Raw genomic sequence first — 23154 nt, forward strand, 5'->3', positions numbered from 1 at the left:
ACATTCAGGTAGGAATCTATACTTCAGGCGAGTCATTGATATAGATTAAAAAAAAGTAATGGTCCTAGAACCGAACCCTGTGGGACTTCGCTGGTCACCTCAACTTATTAGGTAAAGGCTCACTGGCAATGGAGCCTTGGCACTGAGATTTTCTGTCCAAGGGAGTTTCCCCTTTATGCCTGCTTGGTGATTCAGCTTCAAAATCAACCTTCTATATGATACAGTGTCAAATGGCTTCTGTCAATCCAGATACAGTACAGACAGTCCAACCAGCCTTCCCCTTTGTCCAGGATTGAGTTCACTCTCCTATAAAACCGTTAGAGGTCAGTAAACATGTGGCTTCCTTTCCCTAAAGCCATGGTGTCTCATGAAATTTCTTTTCCGCAGAAAGTCATTCACTTGCTTTCTAATAATCTTTTCCAGAACTTCATGCACCACATTCGTTAGTGAGACTGGTCTGTTGTTCAGCGCCTGTTCTCGGTTTTCTTTCCTAAACCTCCTCCCCATTCCATCCTCGGGGATACAATGCGTTCCAATATGAAAACACTCTTGAACTTGCTATTCAGTTCCTCACATATCCTTACATATTACTTTACAATAGTTCCCTTCCGATTCCCTTAGCCTGGTTAGCTGTTCCTTAATTGACAACAGGCTCCTGATGAATTAATGGGATAATTTTGGATTTTCAGCTGCCTTGTTCACATCTTTTTCATTTTTTTTTTCCACTCTGCTGTGCTCGTTCCGATGTGTCTTGTATCTTGCCAACGCAATCTGGCTTGAGTGCCGTTTATATCTTTGCCACTGCACGTCTCGAAGAGCCTTTGCTTATGACATTTTATCAAATCATTCGTTCAACTTTCTTACTATTCCCCCCGTGTTTGAGGCTTTAAGTACTCATGCCCCTCTCTCACCGTAAACTACACAGAACATTTCCTAAACTACGTCAACATATAAATTACTAAGGTTTGTGTAGCTTCCACGATTATATCTCCTCCATATTTTCTCTCTCACTCAGCGTCTTTAATGTCCTCTTTTACTATATATTCAAACTTGAGTATTACATAATGAATTCTTCAAATAGGTGTATCGTACATTATGTTCTTAATATCCATACTGGTACTAGTGAAAATAAGATCTAATAATGATAATGTATCAATCCCTTTCATCCTAGCATGCTTCTTGACAAGCTGATGCAGGACATTTTCCTGGATACACTGAAAAACATTGCGTTTCCATGAATCTATCTCCAGAAAAATCCTAATTCCTCCAGTCTGTCCCCTTATAATTTAAATCTTCCATTATAAGTTGTGCTCTAGTTCTAAGAAGAGAGCGTTTGCGGTTTTATGCACCATCCTGATTGTTACTTCATTGTTTTCATTGTATATTTGTTCCGGTTCGTTGCAGTTCTCTGGAGAATTGTATACTTATAGGGCCATCATGGTCTTCTTCCTTATAGTTTATATTCCCGTTATGTATTGTCTGAATACGTCATCTTCCACTATTTCTTGAAACATCAGTTTTCCTTATTAAGAGGGATAATCCTCCTCATTTACCTTCAATTTCTTTTCTTGTTATTGTTAACCCTCTGGACCGAACAGGTGGGAGCCTATTACTTTGGTAAGCATAATTTTCACGATTCCAGCTGCACTTTCCCATATTCGATCCTTGAATCCCAGTTCTCTGCCAGTAACTACTAACCCATCCACATTTGAATACATCACTTTTAACCTGATACAACAATCTCCCAACACTCCTGCCTTACCTACAGTTCTAGCGGGGTTGCTCCATATGTGAAGTCTATAGATTTCTGTTTTCTGCCCGTACTCTTTTCTCCATACATCTATCACACTTGAATATCTCGTTTGATTCTCCCCTGCCTTTAGGATTCTTAGCCCTGCTAAATACTTCCTGGCTAGATGACTTCAAGTCAAACGTAACCATAACTGGTCACATCTTAAACGTCTTGGTTATAACCTCTATTCTTCTCCTTTCCTTTATCATAAAAGTCGCTTCTAGCAGTCCTCAGGATTTCTTTTACTACGAACCTCACTCTTCCTTCTTCCTTTCTTTCTTCCTTATCTGGTGAATGATTTTCCAAACCAGAAATAATCAATGATTCACGTCTACCAACCTCTTGCTTCACTAATATTTTTAATTTTGGTGCCACCCACTTTTCAACTAGATTCTTCAGTGAGTTAGTGTCAACCTCTGTGTCTTCAACCTTATCTATAATATCTCTTTTGGCTAGCAAATACTGGTCCTGTTTTCTCTGTGCTTTTCTAAACCTTCTTTCAACTAGCCCATATACTGCCCCGATTCCTTCATCTTAACAGAGCACATTACTTTTTCATCCTCTTTACTCAATTTCCTGTGTGCCTCTGTCTCTCCCCGAGTTCTTGTTCCTCTTCTTCACTGTTAACACTGCTGACGATCCAAATTTGCTCCCAATCTTAATTCAGTCTTTGTGTGTGTGTTTTGTCCTTTTTCCTTCCTGATCAGCTTTCAATATCATTCCAGTAGATCGAGTATACACTTCTGTCCTTTCCTCTATTTGAAAGTCTGGTGAAGCTCCTGCAATTTCATTTTCAATAATGTCATTAAATTTCTCCTGTGATTGCACAGCCTCTAGCGAGAGAGCAACTTTTTTGGCTAGAGAGAGAACATTCGGAGAATTCTAAGGTTCGTTCAATGGCAAGGTTAAGGAAAAGAGTATAGTATTCAGGATCACTGCATTTCCTCGAATATGAAGATGTCAAAAAAAAATAATAATAATGTGATGCAATACTGCAGGACTTAGCCGACAAGTTCAAGAAGCGAGTTAAAGACAAATCAATTACTGATGATCTTTGGACGAAGAAACCATATGCTAGATAAAGATGAAAGAGTGGAAAAGGCTAGACAAAGACGAAAGAGTGGAGAAGCGAAAGATATCAATTAAAATCTGTTAAGCAAATAGGCATATCAAATGCAATTTTCGAGATAAAAGAAACAGGAAACTAATGACTCGCTTGAAATATTGTTCAGCGTGTCGCTGGAAATGACATACTAACATGGAAGCGGAAAAGGGCAAATGTCGTACTTATTTTTCAAAGAGGAGACCAGTAATCTGCGCTAAATTGCTAACCTTAGTCTCTGATGCGTGTGGTTTGTAAAGCCATTGGAAAAGATAATCAGAAAGCAAATGGATGACGATTTACAAAGACGAGACTAGCAAAGTCATAAACAACATAGATTCAGGGAAAAACAAGCTCCAATGAAAACAAAAGAGTAAGACTGGTGGATTTCGTTTACCAAAGTTACCAAAAAGGATTATGCGCTGAAACGCTTACAAGGGCGATAACGAAGCTGGTTCTCTGGACATGGATGAGAAGGACGCTCATTTGACTGTTAGATTACCTTAACAGAAATGCTCAAAGATCATTGCTTCTAGGTGCAACCCTCACCAACGTCGTTAACCATGTCTTGATTATATTGCTAACGTTAAAAACGCAAAAACCTGGCCATGCACACAAACATCTGTACATGAAAATGATAGCAGAAACTAAGTAAATTTAAACAGTACGTCATTTTGTTACCCTACAGATCAATAAACAAAGAAACTACTGTACATGATATCACTACGTTTCCTCGCGACATAATACACAAATATATCTACATATGTTAATTACAAAAAAATTCATAGTTCTACATTACACATGGAGATGCGAAAAAAATGACCGTATGTAAAACACACATTGGAAGTTAAGAGACTCTCAGCCCACACTACACCCGGCTCTGGCTACTAATGCGACACCATCCATATCAGCTCGTGGCTCTTCCGTACTCCTACGTCTTCTCACCCTCCAGCTGTCTGTCTCTCCCTCCCTCCTCCTCCCACCACACTCTCCATCTACCCGACTAAACATTCCTCACCTTTTGCTTCTCTTATACCTGACTGCCAAGGAGTTTCACCTGTTTTCTTTCTTCGTCAATTTCGTTACCTTTTACCCTATTTCTCTCTCTTCGCTTGCAACCTTTCTTATATTACTACATCTCTATTTAGGTATATGATAACGACTTTACACGATTAAGGGAACTTCTTTCCCAAGAGATGTTTTTTGTCCATCGAACTATTGTATCCATAACTGTACATCTGCATAGATATCCTTAACTTTATCAAACTAAGGTATCCATATAGTAACGAGGAATGTGTGTACCGAAGTGTGTTGATAATGATATATCCATGTATGTATCTCGTAAGCTAGTACATCTTAAGATCTGTCATACACTTAGTACCAAAGGTTACATTCACTCCGTTACCCGCAGGTGGTGGTGGCGGCGGCGGCTACGGGTCCGGCCTCAGCGCTTGCCGGCGCCAAGGAGAGACGCCGAACTCCTCCCAGCTCACACCTCTCTCCTACTACCCTTACTGGACAGACTCCAAACTCTAACAGGTTAATGATTGAGTAAGATCTAGGACTTATGATGATGATAGTGTGTGTGTGTGTGTGTGTGTGTGTGTGGCATGTACTTAGTTCTAACAGGTACATACAAGATTCTTGCCAATAGGCAGGGATAACGCGTACTGCTCACCGCAGGATAATTGAGGGTTGAGTAGAACGAGTCGTGTACGAGAAGGAGTAGTAGTACGTCTGTGGACTGAAAGCCAGCAGGCCATGAGAGAGTGAGGCAGGAAAAAAAAAGATAGTTACCTCGACCAAAGGAGTACAACTTAACATCCACTGAAGTGCTGGCTTACTGCGAACGTCATCAACCCTCCGATACTCATGTGGGTACTACCGGTAATATGTGTCTGGTCGGTGCTGACGCCTACCAAAGAGAGGTGTTACCGGACTCTTCCAGCAAGAAAAGTTTTTACATTGCACGGCGTGATCGCATGCAGGCGGAGGCGGTCAGACCACGTATCATTTACTCTTTGCTGATGACACGGCGATAGTGGCAGATTCGAGTGGGGAACTGCAGAAGCTGGTTGCTGAGTTCGGGAGAGTGTATGAATTGAGAGCATGATAAAAAGCAAAAGAAAAGAGATGAGTCAGCTGAAGAATGATATTGAATGATGAGACACTGGAGGAAGGGGTGTTTTCGATACCTGGAATGGACAGGGCAACGAATGGAACCATGGAAGCTGAATTGAGCCATAGGATGGTTGAGGAGGGCTAAGGTCCTCGGCACAATGGTTAAAGAAAAGTAACTTTTTGTAAGGGTAAGGTGGGTAAGTCTGCTAGTACAGTATTCCTGATGGTATTGTATGCACTGGAGGCGTGGCCCTGCGCAAGAAAAAAGAATACAGAGTAGAGTTTATGTGGTAGCAAGTTGATGCCTGAGGATAATATGTGGCGTAAGGAGAGCTGATCAAATAATAAATGAAAGAGTAAGAGAGGAGTGGTAGTGAGAGGCGTACGCATGAGAGAGGTGAAGAGGGTGTGTTGAAGTGGCATGGACATACGGAAAGGATGAGTGAGGAGAAGCTAAGAAAGTATACAGGTCGGAAGGGGAGTGAACAAGGAAAAAGGAAAAACTAAAGAGGCGTTATCAGACACAGCCAGCCTGCTTTTGGCTATGCTGCGAATGAATATTCACCTTCGCCTCTTGACGAAAGGAAGTACAGTCAGACCATTGCTTACTTTTACCCCTGGGTACGATGAATTTCGGAACACTACATCCCCTGTCGTCTTGATTGGGTTGGTGCGACATTATTGCATTATGGCAAGTGACAGGAATAGTGCCACTGGTGGCTTCACATATTACATTATGGCAAGTGGCAGGAATAGTGCCACAGGTGGCTCCACATATTGCATTATGGCAAATGACAGTAACAGTGTCACTGGAGGTTCCACATATTACATTATGGCAACTGACAGGAACTGTGCCACTGGTGGCTCTACATATTACATTATGGCAAGTGGCAGGAATAATACCACAGGTGGCTCCACATATTGCATTATGGCAAATGACAGGAACAGTGCCAGTGGAAGCTCCATATATTCCTATATACAGGAGGGAGGATGATACAGATGTGAGACAAGATGAAGGAACTTTGAATGGAATTTTTCGCCAGTCTGTCCTATCACTGGGCACCGATGGGGTAAAGTAATTTATGGTGTGACTGGAAAGTCTTGTCGAGAAACTTGTCATTCAAAAAAGTTCATAATTTTCCTCCTAAAGGAAGTAGCACAACCTTGAATCTGCAGGTGCTCCCTTCAGAGAGAGAGAGGTCCTGGGTTTATGTTATAAAAAATCGTACAGTTTCCCATGTAAATGAGATAGAGCCGAGAACAGACGAAGAAAACACCTCATTCGCTTCCTGGTTCAGCCCATCAAGAGCACGTCTACCCCTGTATACCAAATCGCTCCAATTTACTGTCTCTTGCATGCCTTTCACCCTCCAGCATGTTCATGCCCCGAGCACTCAACGTCTTCCATCACCATATCGATCTTCCCCATCTTGTTCACTCTCCTAACATATACATCCTCTTTCTCATCCTCTCCTCGCTCATTCTCTGCACATGTTGAAACCATTTCAGCACATGCTCTCCACCTCTGAACCATACTGTTCGTTATACATCTCTCTCTCATATCATTTCTAACTCGATCAGCTCTCTTAACACCACATCTTGTTTTCGAACATTTCATTTCCAACAATCTATACCTCTTCAGCACAATCTCATCTATAGCTCATGCCTTGCATCCATACAACACCGTTGAGACTACTATACCTTCAAGCCTACCTATCTTCGCCCTGGCAGATGGTGACCTTTCTTTCCACACACTACCCTGCGCTCCTAGGACCTTCGCCCCCTCAACCACCCTATGACACTTCAGCTGCCATGATTCCACTCTCTGTCATATCTACACCCACATGCCTAAAACACTTCACTTCCTCCAGGCTTTCTCCAATCTAATTCAAACTCAACTAATCTATCCCTTTGCAATGCTAAACCGAATAAACCTTGAATTTAGTCATTTACTTTCAACTTTCACAAGCGCTCTCCCAAACTCAGACTTCAACTTATGCAGTTGCTCACTCATATCAGCCATCAGTGCCATGCCATCAGCAAACAACAACTGACTCCTCCCCAACCTTACCCCTTCTCCTTACAGTGACCTCTCTCACTACCCTAGCCATATACAGATCCAAGAGCAATCGTGACATCACACACCCTTGACGCAGACCATCCACCCTCCTGTATACATATATACGTATACATAATGTGTGTCTGCATCTACCCATGTATATACATGTATCTTTATATCATATGAAGATACATACTGCAGTAGATAAAGGAATATTGTAACGTTTGAGTGGTGAAACTAAAACTAACAGCTAGAATTACACTGACTATAACGAAACGTTATTATCTAATTTCTAATGCCTACACTTTCTAATGTCTACATTTGACTCATTTTCTGTGTGCGCGCGCGCGCGAGTGTGTGCAAAATTCGTACTGTCGTGTGTACCATAAAAAGACCACTAGCTGAAATTTTGAATTGTATAATTGACGTTGATTTTACCAAACTTTCATACTACTATATTTTTCTGTTTTTGCAGGATATGTGCGTTAAGTTGTTCATTGTAGTATAGGACAGGAGGAGAGAGAGAGAGCTGGCAATCTGTTGGTTTGAGGCTCCAAGAAAAGGATTCGCTTTACCACCTACATCTCGGACACGGCAGATGACGCCAGAGGCCAACAGCTGACTGGTGCTGAAGGCCACACCAGCTGGGCAGGTGGAGCTGACGTGCAGGGCTCGCTCTCTCATTCTCCAAAAAGCTGCAGGACATGCGACTTTCGTCCACTTGGCAGCTCGCATTACCTTAAAAGAGAAGTGAAACGATTAAATATATATATATATATATATATATATATATATATATATATATATATATATATATATATATATATAATCAGAGTGCTAAAGACTCACATTAGAGTATACTGTACTCTGCAATAACAAGTAGTGTTCTTCAAGAAGTGCTTGACGTTCTCCAATGCAGCAGCAGTGGTGCAACAGTACCAGCTTCACAGCCACGTCGTGTAGGACCAAATCCCTCCTGCCCAGCAGATCCAGCACGGTTCCTCTCGGAGCCTAATGGATTCTAGTGTATCGGAGGATGCCACTGAGTGATGCTGGAAAACCTGCGTGAAAAAATGGCAGACCCTTGAATTCTTCCTCCTCCTCCTCCATGTAGACAGGAAATGTAGAATTGTTTCTCTCGGTGTGAGGAGCGACCTCAATCATCATTACCAAACCGTCAGAGAAGGATTCTTGTACAGAAGTAGCTTACAGAACCGACGAGTCTTACTCGATGAAAGACTACGTTTACGTACGCACAATGGTTGGTTTATCTGCCGCTAACTGACTGCTGGGACTAAACAAGCATATAAGGAACCTGTAGTAGTTTTAATGGCATATGCACATTAGGGCTGAAAAAAAAAATATAAGCTGTGTAGTGTTTCAGTATTCAGCATTAAAACCAGTCTACTTAGTGCCTCACTTCGCTCAAGTGTATCGTAGATGAAGTGCCTTGACTTCTTGGACCTCATGAAAGTAATCATCCACAGGATGTCAAGATAACAGAGTTATTAAGTCAACAATACTTCTTGCCACACTGGGACGTATGTTATAGAATGTTCAGTGTCCACGGAAGTCTACTCAGTGTAAGAACACTGGCCTTGAGAATGCTACGTAGATACATATAGTGATTCAGATTATATTTTGTAGTTCTTTTTTTTTTTGTCTCCGACCCCTGATAAGGGTTATGAATATAATAACTTTTATGTACCGTGTAAATAAGGGTTGTAGAAGAAGTCTTGAGAGCTTGTATTCATTCATGTAATCTTGTCCGTAAATAGGCAACTAGACACATGATCACAGTTCCATTCCTTGTTAGATTAATATCTCATGAAGATAAGCCTACAGAACGCCTTCTGATTCTGTTACTTGTTAACGTTCTGAATAGTATATTTCTGTGGTTATTTGTTTATTCTGCTGTCTATCATTTGTTAGTTTAACAGATCTTACTGCAATATTGTTTCCAACAAAAAAAAAAAGCTAATGAGACAGATATTTGTACAGGATGTATTCATCAAGTGACCTAGCGCTGTTGAGTGGAGACTGATTATAAGCCTCTGCCTCCGAGATCCCTCACAGTGCATGGGTCAACCTTCCACTACTGTCCTTCAGCAACTCTCCTGTGCTACCGTCCGTCCCCTCTGTGCCCCGTGCTGTTCGGTGGCATCGACCCGGCTGTTAATTCCATTGACAATTTCGAGGTACACATAGAAACAGCCGATTATTCAGAAGAGTGCAATAGTTTAGTGGTTGCCTGACTGTAACTTTATCCTACATTTCATTTTATATTCATCAAAGTCCTGAAGCCTTCATCATCGTATGTAACAGTCGTCACATGTCTTACCACCAGGCTATCAGCAGTTTTTCACCACACATAGACATGGTGGGTGAAAGTGATTAGTAACGACATGTATACAGTTTATACAGCGAAGTTCCCTCCCTCACTCCTCCCAGTGCAAGTTTGATTCATGAGGAGGTCGAGTAACTTTTGGACTTTTACCATTCTTTTTACTTGTGATGAAGGGTAAAGTATTGGGTAGTAAAGAAAAAAATATATAAAAAAAAAATATGAGAACATATTGAAATATGTAATGAAAAAAAATGGTTTGGATAGTGCATTTGTGAGATTCATGTTGGAGATTCAGGCCTGATGACCTTCCGAGGGTACATGAATACAGCAACATTACAACGAAGATTCAAAACTTAATGTCGCGGGTGTTGCTTATGCTCTTGATGAAATGCACATCAACACATCAGGCCATGCACAGCAATACGTCAGAGATGAAACACGATACTGAAATTCACCACAAAATGATACCGCCAAAGATCACGGGCATTATAGCAAATCAAAAGAATATAAAGCATGGTGACAGATATAATATCAGACCGCCTTGTGTTAATCTTTGCACTGCAGTGGTTTGAAAAGGGAGGAGAACGAGCCATATCTGAGGTACCCTGAAGGATGACTATATATATATATATATATATATATATATATATATATATATATATATATATATATATATATATAAATGAAATAAACTCAAATGCAGTTTCCCAGGTTAGCGACGGTAGCGCCAGGAACAAACGAAGAAAGGCCGCATCCGCTCCCATCCATTTTCTAGCTGTCATGTGCACTGCACATCTAAAAAACTTCACTCTCTCCTCTTTTTTCGACTCAAATTCACACCCTAACTAACCTGCCCTTCAATAAACTAAACCTAATAACCTTGCTTATATTCACGTTTGTTCTCAACTCCCTCCTTGCACGCATTCATCCAAACTCGCTGTTTCTCGCCCGGACTGCCGCCAGACCTGTATCATCATCAAGGAACAACCGACTAGCTTCCCAGGCCCACTCACTTCCTATAGACTGCATACTCGTCCCTCTCCAAGATTCTTGCAATTTCCTAACTCACCAACCAATCTATAAACAAATCAAACAGCCATGGGGATATCACACACCCCCTGGCGAAGACCAACATTCACTTAGAACCATTCACTTTTTCCTCTTCCTAGTCGTATATATGCCTTACATACATTCTTTAAGGCAAACACCAAATACACACATTCTCTACCACTTTTGAAACCACACACACTTTTCTGGCACATACTAGCACTGCTTCCCTAAACACCTCCCAATCCTCACTCACTCGGTCCCCTAGCTTATCTACAACTATCACCTTTTGTCTTCACTCTCTCAGTCACTGCCCCTCCCATACAACTTACCAGGTACACTTTTCTCTTTCATTGGCAACCAATTCTTCATCCCACTCCCTACCCTTTCTAATCTATTCATCTCCCATGACACATGTATCTCTCCCAAATACTAGAAATACTTCCCTACATACCTACCGCTCCTCACTGACTCTCCTTGTTTCATTTACTCTCACCTTTTACGATTGCACACTCAATCTCTCCCGGTATTTCTTGACAGATGTCTCCTTTCCAAGCTCAGTCACTCTCACCACTCTCTTTACATCGATATGTCTCCTATTATTTGAGATTGTCTAAAAATATTCACCATCGCCTCCACAAAATAGCCATCAGACATCTCACCAGCTGCCCCTCTCAGCACATTTACATTCATAAGTTTACCTTTTATACGTCTATCAATCAATATGTAATCCAGCAATGCCCCCTGAGCATCTATCCTAAACAAGCCCCTTTTTCTGCACAGAACTCCATAAGCTGTTTCCCACTTCCATATATAATTCTGAATACCTCATGCTCCCAGTTATACACTCATCTACGACATTACTCATCCTCGCATTCAAATCACCCATCACTAATACCAGGTCTCTTACATCAAATCTGCTGATACACTCGGCTACTCCCAAAACACTTGTCTTTCATTAACTTCCTTCTCATAGCCAGGTGTATAAGCACTAATAATCATCCCTCTCTCGCCATCCACTTTCATTTCTAACTACATTAGAAAAAAATTCATTTTCTTAAACTTTCACACACTTCCACGATCATGCTTCAGGAGTAGTGCTACTCTTTCCGTAGCTCTTGTTCTTTTAACAACCTTTGACTTTACTCCCAAGATAATTCCAAACCATTCTTCACCTTCACCCTTAAGCTTTGTTTCACTCAGAGCCAGACCATCAGGGTTTCTTTCCTTAAACATACTACCTCTCTCTTTTCTTCTAATCTTGATGACCTTCAAACACATGCAGAAGTCCTAGCCTGAACCTTTGTGGAGGATAAGCACTCCTTGCTTGGCTCCTTCGTCTTTAGAAATTGAAATATATGAAGGGGAGAATTTTCTAGCTCTCGGCTCCCGCCCCCTTTAGTCGCATCCCCAAACAAGCATGGAATACGTACGTAGAATTCCTTCTCCCCTAAATAAATATATATATAATATATATATGAAATCCCGATGTGTATGAAACCTACTCGACATCTGTGCCTTTATTTTGTACGCTGGCCGTCCAAGTGACCTCAGATGGATATATGGCTTCTTAGCCTTACAGTTCCACCCAGTATTTGGACAAGTACCTGGATGTATATATTAATATATATAATATATTAAAGGCATCGCACATTAGCTGTGTTTTATAGACCTAATCCATTCATTAATCAAAGAATGCAAAGAGTGAAACTGCCTTTTACTTTTTATGAAAATATTGCAATGTGTAGAGCTTGACCATTAGTACAGACACAGAAAATGAAGATTAACTTCTACTAGTAGACAAAACTGCCACTGCTGAAAATAATCTTTAGTTATCATGTCTCACCATAAACCTCTTCCTTCCAAAACGGGAAGATCTCGGCTTCTCCTCCTCTTCGTGTCTCATCCCATGCAGGTCTGCCGTCATTCTTCTTGGATTCTTTTGGGCTCTCTCCAGCAGGCTCCGTGGTTCCTCAAGTGACGAGACCAGATTGTCGTGGCAGATTCCAACCTCGGACGAAATTACGTCTTGTGCACATACTTTTCAAGACAACTCACAGTCCAGACTGATGCGGGTAAAACTGAAATTGGATCACGAGAGGTTGGTGATTATTTGTGTGTATACAACAGGCCACGTGATGGGCGATTTGAATGCGAAGCGAAGGTGAGTAATGAAGCTGCGGGACATGGAGTATTCTGTACTGTCATTGGAAATGGTGAATAGCTTGTGGAATTATGAGCGAAAAAGGACTGGTGTTTGGTAATCCTCGTTTTAGAAAATGGGCCATACATACATAAGTATACACAAAGTAGGAAAGATGGGAAGAGGCTGGTTGGATGTCTGAAGATGAAGATTTGTAGAGGCTGTCGGAAAGGGGAAAAAAATACGGGTGAAAAGGTGGTGGTGAAAGTATGTGACTGGAAAAAAAAAAACGTGTGACGAGACGCTAAAGAAACAGATTGGCAAAAGCCGATAGTAGATAAGCTAGGGGAGTGAGTGAGGGATGGGAGGTGTTTAGGGAAGCAGTGCTAGTATGTGCCAGAAAACTTGAGGTATATGGGAGAAAGGGCAGGTGAGAAAGGGTTGCGAGTAGTGGGATGACGACGAAGCTAAATTGCTAACGAGAAAAGGGAAATGTATACACGATATTTACAAGAAAAGAGTTAGGGTGAATGGCAGATGTACAAGAAAAAGCGGGAGGAGGTTAATAGGGAGAAGTAGAAGCTGAAAAAGAAGGTAAACTAGAGCTGGGGGAGCGAGTACCAGAAAATTTCGGCACCAAAAAAGTTTTGGAATGAGATTAATAGCGAAAAATACAAGAACGACGGTGAAGGCGGCAAACGGTGAAGTATTAACAGGCAAGGATAAGGTGAAGAGGAAATCAAATGACTGATCTGAAGGATTTCTGAATGTGTTTGATGATAGGATGGCATATGTAAGTTGTATGAGCCGGGGAGGTGTGCCAAGTAAGAATGCCATAGCATGTTACATGTTAAAGGGAAGAGTTGGTGATAGTCTTGCGTAAGATGAAATATCGCAAGGCGACTGAAGTCGATGGTGCTGCAGTTCAATTTGATAAGAAGGTGCCACTCTACAAAGGTAAAAGGGACAATCGTGAGTGTTCTAATTTTTGAAGTGTACGTTTTATGGGAGACCGGTAACCAGAAGGGTGGTGGCATACACATAGACCAACAGACTTGTGAAGAACAATGTTGTTTTAGGAATGGTAGAGGAGGTGTGGATCAGGTGCTTATTTTAAAGAATTCGAGAAATAGAGAAACAGAAGGATTTGCATACAACATTTATGGATATGGTGGGTTGACAGAAATGTTCTGTGGAAGGTGTTACGAATACATGGTGTGTGGGGAAAAGATACCAGAAGCAGAGGAGTTTATCAAGAGAACGAGGTATGTGTGCAAGTAAGGAAAGAGGAGGTTGAGTGGTACCAGGTGAAAGTGGGTCCGCAGCAGGGGTGTGTGATGTTACAATGACTGTTTAATTTGTTGATGGTTGGGGTAGAGGAGGTGAACGTTAAGGGTCTTGGAGAAAGGAGCAGATACGCAGTCTGCTGAGGGTGCGTGGGCTTGGGAGGCGAGTCGGTTGTTGTTTGATGCTGATACGGCGCTAGTAGCAGATTCATGTGAAAAACTGCAAAAGCTGATGCCTGAGTTTGGGAGAGTGTAAACGGAAAAAGTTGAGGGCAATTAATAAAATCAAGGTTATCAGGTTTAGCAGTGAAGAGACATTATTTAGAACGCAAGTTTGAGGACGTAGAGTTATATTTTTAGATACATGGGAGAGTGTATGGCAGCGAATGGAACCATGTGAGCTGAAGTGATCCACAGGGTGAGTAAGGGGGCGACGGTCTTAGGTGTACTGAGAATTGTGTAGAGAGTGAGCCGACTAGGGGAAAAAGATGGGCATGACTGATAGTACGATTACCCAGTCGATGCTGCATGGATACGAGGCGTGGGCCTTGGACAGAAATATAAACAACTGGGTGAATGTGATGGAAATGAAATGTTTGACGACAATGTGTGACGTGAGGATAGTTGAATGAATAAGATATGACAGGGTAAGGGAGAGATGTGGTAGTAAGAAGAGTGTGGATGAGAGAACTGAACGTGGTGTGCTGAAATTGTTCGGACATATGGAGAGGATGAATGAGGAAACGATGAATAAGAGGGTACACGAGACAGAAGTGGAAGGAACATGGAAAAGGGGAATCAAGGAAGTTGAATGATGAACTTAAAGATGCCTTAATGGTTCGGGACCTGATACAGGAAGGTACGAGGCGTGCAAGGTAATAGAGCGAACTGGAGCAGTATGGTTAACAGTGACGCCGTGCTATCAACAGACTGAGCCAGGGAACATGAAAAGGTTTACAGATTCTAATTGTAGACGGAGGGCTCTGATTTCGGTGAATTATACATGACAGCTATTGGGAGGATGTGTGCACTTACTGTGCAGAGCCCATTAACTCGTATGTTCGATAATGCGGGAAATGGCGACCATGAACAGAATAAAATAAAATCTTTTGGAGCATCAGGAGAGGGGAGGGCGTGGGTGGCGGTGTTGAGTATCAGGTTCCTAGCTCCGTTTTCCGTGACCCCCAACCATCATCCCATCAATTCCCCCACCCTCTGCCCATGCGATTCACAAGAATTCCTTTCTTCAAAATACGACGGGGAAGTGTGACGTCAACGGGGGTGGGAGAATTGAAGGGAATGAAAAAAAAATCTGGGAGTGGACGAAAAAGTGGAGAGAGAGAGAGAGAGAGAGAGAGAGAGAGAGAGGTGGATGGAGATGACGGTTGGAGACACGTTGCTGGTAGCAGCAAGTTCATTTGATTTCGACTCGCAGCAAATCACGACCCCCTCGGCACAACGTTCTCTAGATGTTTAATCAATTGGGTAAAATATGCACTAGCATTCACTGATATGCAGCATTCCACTTTTGTGAAGGAGCATCTCTTATATACGCTTCCATTAAACAACACACTACTTTTTGAATGAATGGAATCTGTATAATTCGGCATTATTCCACCAGAGGTCACATGAAAGTGATTGAGAACACACAAGATACGCTTCCCACGAGAACAGATACACAAAAACATACAAAACTTATACTTCAATTCGAAAAGTACAACACACACGGGCAAAATGCACAAGTATCCATGTATATTACACCTTTACCTATGTGCTCATAATATTTTCAAGTTTTCTACCCGACACACACACTGTAACAAAACCAAACGACGCATGCTACCAAAGGACCAGACAGACAGACCTCCCTAATATAGTCGAACGAGTGGCAAGAAAATCTGAAAAGCTCAAAATAAACAACTCCTAGGCCCACCCTCATGCTGACCAACATACCAAAACACGCCAAAACAAACACTAACACATATTCTAAACACACACACACACACACACACACACACACCAACCAGAAACAACAACAACATACAAACATACCAACAACAACCGTTCCCAGAACATCTGTAAAAACACGGACGAAGAAGATCGCTCGCAACAGAATAAAAATGCAAAAGCACACCATACACCATTAGACGATTAGGAGAGCATGGGAGAGGTACTAGACATTATCAAAAATATTGTAGTAACCCAAAGACATTGCACTAGCCTAAAACAAATCTGACACGTGATGCAACTTCCAAAAGGGCACAGGAGTGTATTAAGAAAGAGTGCTGACCATGAACACTGGGAGCATTAAAATAAGATAAATAAAACGGCACACACACACAAGAACATGATATAATAACGACAAAGTCCTTAAAGAAAACTAGCTTTGTTTAATATGCTCATTAAATACTTGGTTCACCACTATGCCTTAGGCAAATCCGAACTAGCGGCTAACTCTTTACAATGTTAGGCCACGGTAACGGTGAGGCCTAAAGAAAACTAACTCCTACCTGATACCGAGCAGTAGCAGTCACCTCTATAAAAGGTTACCTGTGCGAAGCAGTAACATTACCTGTACTATCTACAGGGTCGACATTAAAACATTCCTCATTTCTACATCACATATCGTTGCCCACATTATCATCTTTATTGCATACCATCTTCATTTTGACCCCTCATGCTAATTATCTTACCCTACACTCCCCCTCACCCTTTATACTCATTTCTCCTTTGGTCCTTTCATTTAATTCGCTCCTCTAAGCTTCTCTCATCTCCCCATCTCTTTCCTGCACTTCTCCCCTCGTTTCCTTCTTCTCCCCCCAACCTTTACTCACCCAGGCCTGTAAGCCCCACTGATCCCCTTCCAAATCCGCCCTCAAACCCACTTGACGTCTATATATCTCCGTGGGCAGGAGTGAGGGCAAGGCCAGGGTGCGCCTTATAAGTGATTGTAAGTTCGTATGTTGTTACGGCGTGGGCGCGATATTTTGAGGGTGTGAATCACCCGAGTACGTTGTGTTTACCACGAAGGCTCCTGGGGTGTGACGCCATCGAGAGAGAACTGGAGATAACGTCATAAAGGATTAATTGACGTTTTACGCGAGTATTTATATACTTGAGGTGAAAAGAACACGCATTACACACATTAAGAAGGCAAATGATACTGGGCATACAGTCAAGATGAACATGTCAGATTGCAGGACACAGGGAAACTATGCCGTTGAGGCGAATATGGTGATATTACCAAAAAACATTTGACAACTATAAAACTTTGACAGTATTACAACAAAAAAAAAAAATTACAAGAGCGCACAAAAACACAGCACTGACTCAGAACTGCAACCTACCACACAAGAAATGAAAAAATAGTAACATGAAATCTATAATATCATTGCTAATGTGCACAATCCTTTACGGAGGTCAAAAGAAAATGGTCAACTTTTTTATTACAATGACAAAGCAATGATGATCCCAATGGTGCAAGAACCTGTAAAGATGACTGGTAGCAATACTCTTTACTCCTTAATCCAACGAGGTTAGAAAAAAAAAAAACTAGCTTCGAAATTGAAAACATTACCAATAGACCCATCACTTACGGAAGATTAATCACTTGGTACATATGACATACGAATTACAAAATGAAAGACGTCGAACTTCAAGACAGAACCAGTCCTCAAAACGAGTGAAGCCTTAACGTTACACCCCTTTTAAGGTGGATGATGGGATGTCGAATTCCTAAACCTGGGTGTAGGAAAATGCTACAAGATTCTGAGATATATACAATGAGGGCAGATGGAGGTACGCACTAATATTGGAGACAGAAAACTATAAGACTAACAAAAGAAAATGTAAAAAGAAGTACAGGAGACATAGGAGCGAGGCTGCATTTGAAAGTTATGTGATGGCCAAAATTGACAATCTCGACAAAGAGTAGGGGGAATGGAAAGCATGAAAAGAAAAACAGTTGGTGAGCATAAACAATATCCTGAATTATTTCACAAATTCACAAAAAGGGCAAATAAAGCGAAAAGGAGCAAGCCATTAAATCTAAGATCTCATAAAATTTTACCAGTACAAATGAGGAATGTGGAGTCGAATGCGAAATGTCAGTATGTGTTTATACTCAGATACCTGGAGATACCAAAACTACTATAGCAAGAGGATGGGGGATATAATCAATTCAGAGTGAGGAGACTCAGACTGTTAGCGGATCAAATGGCAGGTCTCCATCTGCACTTATCTGTATTTCAACTGAGACTCTCGTCAAACCAATGATCATGATGGTGTCCCAGATCTTCAAAGAGGGCAATTTTCCAAGTGGAAGTTGAGCAACGTAACATCAGTATTCAGTAAAAGCGAGAGTAAAGTACACAAAAAGCAGGAACCAGAATCACCAACGAGCATTACTGGTAAGATACTTGTTTACAGGAGGCGAACAAGAAAGTTTTGCCCGAGTGGGAAACAATGTGGATTCAGGAGGGAAAGATCTTGCATGATGAATTTGCTGTAAATCTATGAAACACTTCGCTGTATGTCTTTGAATGCCAACAAACCTTTAATATCATTCCACAGAAAAGTTTAAACATGAAGCGTAACATCCAAACTCGTGCTCGAAGAGAGCAACTCACATGGATAAGTGGGAGTAAACAGAGAACACAGGTAAGCCTTCTCGAGCTGAGTAACGGCAACAAGACGAGGCGTCCCACAAGACCCAGAGCTGGGGCCATAACTATATCTGGTCTACTTAAATGATATGCGAAAGGCGATGGGGCCCACACATGATAGAATCACTAATAAGGTTAAAATCATGAGAAGTGCGAGAAGACAAGGTCAGCAGAATAAAGCAAAGAAACCTATTCATGATGCAGTGGTGGTCTGAAAGCTGGAGTAATGAACTAAGATGGTGATCGAGTCCTATTTCAGGAAAAACTAGTTACAAGAGTCGAACAATGAAAGAAATCTCAGAGTTGACATCATACTCAGCTTGTTTGCAGGACATCTACTGGGCAAGGTTAACTGCTGTCAAGGACATGGGCGGTGAGCTCTTCAGAAAGGTCAATAGGATGTAGTCAACAAAAAAATCGTTACACTTCTCGTACTTTAAATTTTGAAGTACAAGATGTTTCGATATATTCTCCTTGTAGTTATGCACTGATACTCCTGCTCTCCTTATTTGACGATAATGCTAACAAGACAGGGAAGCTATAGTGTGCACTACTAAAAGGGTATAAAGGAACTTTTCTGAGTGGAATTATCAGACACTTTTATCATCCTGTCACATGCTACCTGTTACAGTGAAAGCTTTCTTGTCCTTTGTTAGTAAATCATACCTGAATAGCTAATGTGTAAAAAAAACATGATTAAATTGAAATATACAACAAAGAATATTTAAACAAACCAGCATTCTAAAACATACATTTCACAATAGAACCAGTGTGAATGATACTTAACCTTGATCGTTGCAATTCATTTGCGTTTCAAGTGGTCTTGCTGTTACTTCCGTTCTGCCATTTGCTATTACAACTCGATGGTGAATGGAATGGCCGCAACATGTACAACGTGTATGCAAGACTTACGAGTCTTGATTCACTTACATGTTTTGAACCTAGATTCGGATCTTACCAACATTTATGGTTACTAATGCTCAAAGTCCTGTAATCAAGGAAAAATTAACATACATTGGCCTCAAACTTAAAGCCACACAGCCTCAGGATGTCGGATAAAATGTATACATTTGCCTATAAAATCAAATGATTTCGTCTGTGCTATTTAAAGATTCTCTAGCGATATTAGTCAACTTCTTCACTTGTCTATTCTAAAACCATCAAACCATTATATTTAGTAAAATGTACCTCATTCTTTCTTTGAAATAGAGTATCACCAAAGTGGTGAACCATACTAGTCTGTCCTATTCCAATTAACATAAACTTTACTTCAAACTCGGATTTAGGGAGAATATAATATGGGGAACGGAACTCATGAAGTGCAGAAAAATGCAAAAATATCCAAAAGTTCTAACCAAACCAAAGCAACTGGACAGAAAACTAATATTGTTTATCAAGTATTCGGCTTACATTGGAAATGCTACAAGTCTGATGTCCTCTCTTAATGAGACAAAGAAATGCTGGAAAAAGTATACATAATCCAATAAGAACGGTACCAGACCTTAGTGAGCTGATATAAGAAGAAACAAGTCTTGGATCTGCTCATTTTGAAAATGAGAATGAGGGCAGATATGATAAACAGTGACACAAATTCTGAAGTCCATGACGACTCTATATGAAGCAGTTCTCTAAAAAGTTCAAAACACAAGGGGATAACTGGAACATTGGCAAAAAAAAAAAAAAAATAAGTGATCATAAAATATGGGGAATCATTTCCTCATCAAAGTGAATATGACGTTAATGTAGGCACATTGGCCAGCATTCATACATGGAATCCAGGTCTCAGAACTAAATCTCTGACAGCTCCCCATCCACTTATCATGACATTTTAAACATCATAAACCAAGCCAAAAAAAAAAAATACATTCAACAATGAAAAAGACAGAAATACAATTTAAACACGCTCATATAAAACCACCTGCCATCAGGAAAGACAAGAGAACAGATTAAAACTAAACATTACCTCCACTAAACCTAATCGCAAGAAATTTAACAGAAAACTCGCACACCTTCCTCGATACGATAGAGCACGAGAGAGAGAGAGAGAGAGAGAGAGAGAGAGAGAGAGAGAGAGAGAGAGAGAGAGAGAGAGAGAGAGAGAGGGGGGGGGGGGGGGAGTCAAATACAAATCCCATACAACTGCAGCCCCTCCTTTTAAAGCCCTTCTAACCTAGAACATCATCATCCCTTATCGCAAGCAAGACACAAAGCACACTTACGAAACACTACTGAAATGTTAATTACAGGCCAAGCACGCTCATATACAGATCAAACAAGGAAAAACAACATAATACCCCACCTTATACAACTCATAAAATGTAATCAAGACCATAAAGAAATCCCCAGCAACGAAACTTGATAACATATGAAACTTCTACACAGAACATCGAGACCCAAAAGCAAACCATGCACACAGAAACATCCTCAAATAATTCTTGGTTACACAAGAAAATCCCAAACATCTAGAAACTTACCAGCATAATACCCACCTTAAAACTCCCCCTCCCCTACTGTTACCAATATCCAATGTACTCGAATAACTAATCAAGGAAAATGTCCCTCTCTCATCCATACAACATGGCTTTAGACTGAACCACTCCATTTCTACTCTACACACACAACCTCATTCAAAACACCTTGGATGAATTCAGCATCATCAAGCCACAAACCACCCTCTTCCACCGTTCAAGTGGCAATAGGCATCAACAAAGCATTTGACATTGTTCACCAACAAACTACTAAGCACCATTCTTCACAAAAATTGGTAGCTAGCTTTTTATCTGGCCAAAAATCGAGACTCATTCACAAAACCCTTTAATTCTTCAGTGGGGTTCCCAAAACATTAATAAAATGCTGCATGAAATTTAAGCATCAAAAATGTAAAACTACACCTGCAAATGTATATACTAGCCTGAATTTGTGAAAGGTTGACCTTAATGTGGACTAAATATCCCATAAATGGTTGGTTTTTACATGGGTTTCACCCAATTTCAAGACATCGTCAGTTCTTTCTCCCAATCTATTCAATCTTTTTTTTGCACAACTTACCAACACCTCCCGAAAGCCACACTGTGAAAATCCTCTCGTATGCAGACAACCCCACAATCACAATGCTCATATATCAAAGATGCATTAACATGCAAAATTATTGGCTCACTCAAAACTCAAATGTCTGCATCGCTCCATATATATCCAGCGTTACTCTTGTAACCAAGAAAAGGTATGAATACTACCTACATCCTTCCATTACTTTGAAAGTCAGTCTCGTCCACTCAGGACAACTATGGTCGGTATCAAGTACGACACACAAGACATTCACTGCCTACTCCCCACGCCCTATGAGAAGGGGTGCAGGAGGCACATCGTACCCTGGCCCAAAGCTCTAAACGGGGGCCCGGGAATTTACATCTATATACATTTATCTACATCTATCATGGATAAAGCGTTGGAGCACAAGGCCTCACATGCAGAAAGTCAACAAAGTGCTCCATTCCACCCCTCACTCACCATCCATGCCTTTCTTGGCCTTACAGCTCATGGCATAACTGTAGTGGATAAAAAACTGGATGACCAACAAAGAAGGGAAAGGGACCCAAAAGAAACTATGTACCACCTGATAAAATTCTTTGAGAGGCACTGCCCACCCTACAAACATGAATATACGTGAACGCTCTTAGAACTCTTACTGGTTCCAGTTTTGGACAAGAAAAAAAGGATCCCACAGCATTCTCTCCAAATAATTCATCCACCTAATTTCAAACTAAGCTTTACATGCATGGTCACCATCCGGCCAAAACAAGGCCGTCAAAACAACCACTTGCACCATAAAACAAAAATCATTCCATTACAATCTCACTTCAGTATCCCCAGCACCCACTTCTCTGCAACAGACCTGCATCCTTCTCATTCAAACCACACCATAACCAGCCAACAACCCACTAGAAAAAAATATTACTCATCCCTTGCACTTTAGCCATCTGTACTCACAGATCTTCCCTCCTTCAACAAACGTGACATTCACTAACCACATACAAACAGCAGTGACTCAACAAGTAAGAACCTCCCTCCCACCATGAGCATCAAATTCCACCCTAACATACTTATATATGCCTATCCAAAGCTACACTCTCTAGTATGTAACAGTGACACTTCCTTGCATACATTCTGGACACCTACAGTACAAACACAATATCAATACATCATAGGATCTGTCATATTCAAATTGCATCTTCCATTCTGAAGGAACAGAACACATAATCCTTAAATGTCCTGCGCACACTTCAAAGGTAAACACACACACATATCGTCAACACACTTCTTGACCTGGAGTACCACCCGGTGGCAGGGGACACCTTCATATGCACTGCATGTATACTCTTACCTTGTTATTCTTTACTCGATCAATTCTACTGAAACCACATATATATTCTCAAGCAATTCATTTCCAACACATCTATCCCCTTCCATAATATTGCACTTGTGGCTCAAAACTAGTATTCATACAGCACCACCAAGATTTCTTTCTATACATTAAATATACCAATTACAAAGACCTCTATTTCCCCACACTCCTCAATGTTGCTCAAGTCTAACAGA

General features: G+C 41.1%; 1 protein-coding gene across 3 annotated transcripts in view; it reads left to right on the forward strand.

Moving 5' to 3' along the window:
- Positions 1 to 12124, forward strand: part of LOC139749129 (uncharacterized) — a 59263-nt gene extending 47139 nt beyond the window's left edge. For all 3 annotated transcript variants that reach the window (XM_071662755.1, XM_071662773.1, XM_071662764.1), the window contains exons 5-6: positions 4306 to 4433; positions 7550 to 12124. In XM_071662755.1, coding sequence (XP_071518856.1) covers positions 4306 to 4430 — 125 coding nt within the window. In that variant the 3' untranslated portion in view covers positions 4431 to 4433; positions 7550 to 12124. The remainder of the gene's footprint in view (positions 1 to 4305; positions 4434 to 7549) is intronic.
- Positions 12125 to 23154: the final 11030 nt, after the last annotated feature.

Source organism: Panulirus ornatus, chromosome 1 (assembly GCF_036320965.1).
Source record: "Panulirus ornatus isolate Po-2019 chromosome 1, ASM3632096v1, whole genome shotgun sequence".
Classification (NCBI taxonomy): Eukaryota; Metazoa; Arthropoda; class Malacostraca; order Decapoda; family Palinuridae; genus Panulirus; species Panulirus ornatus.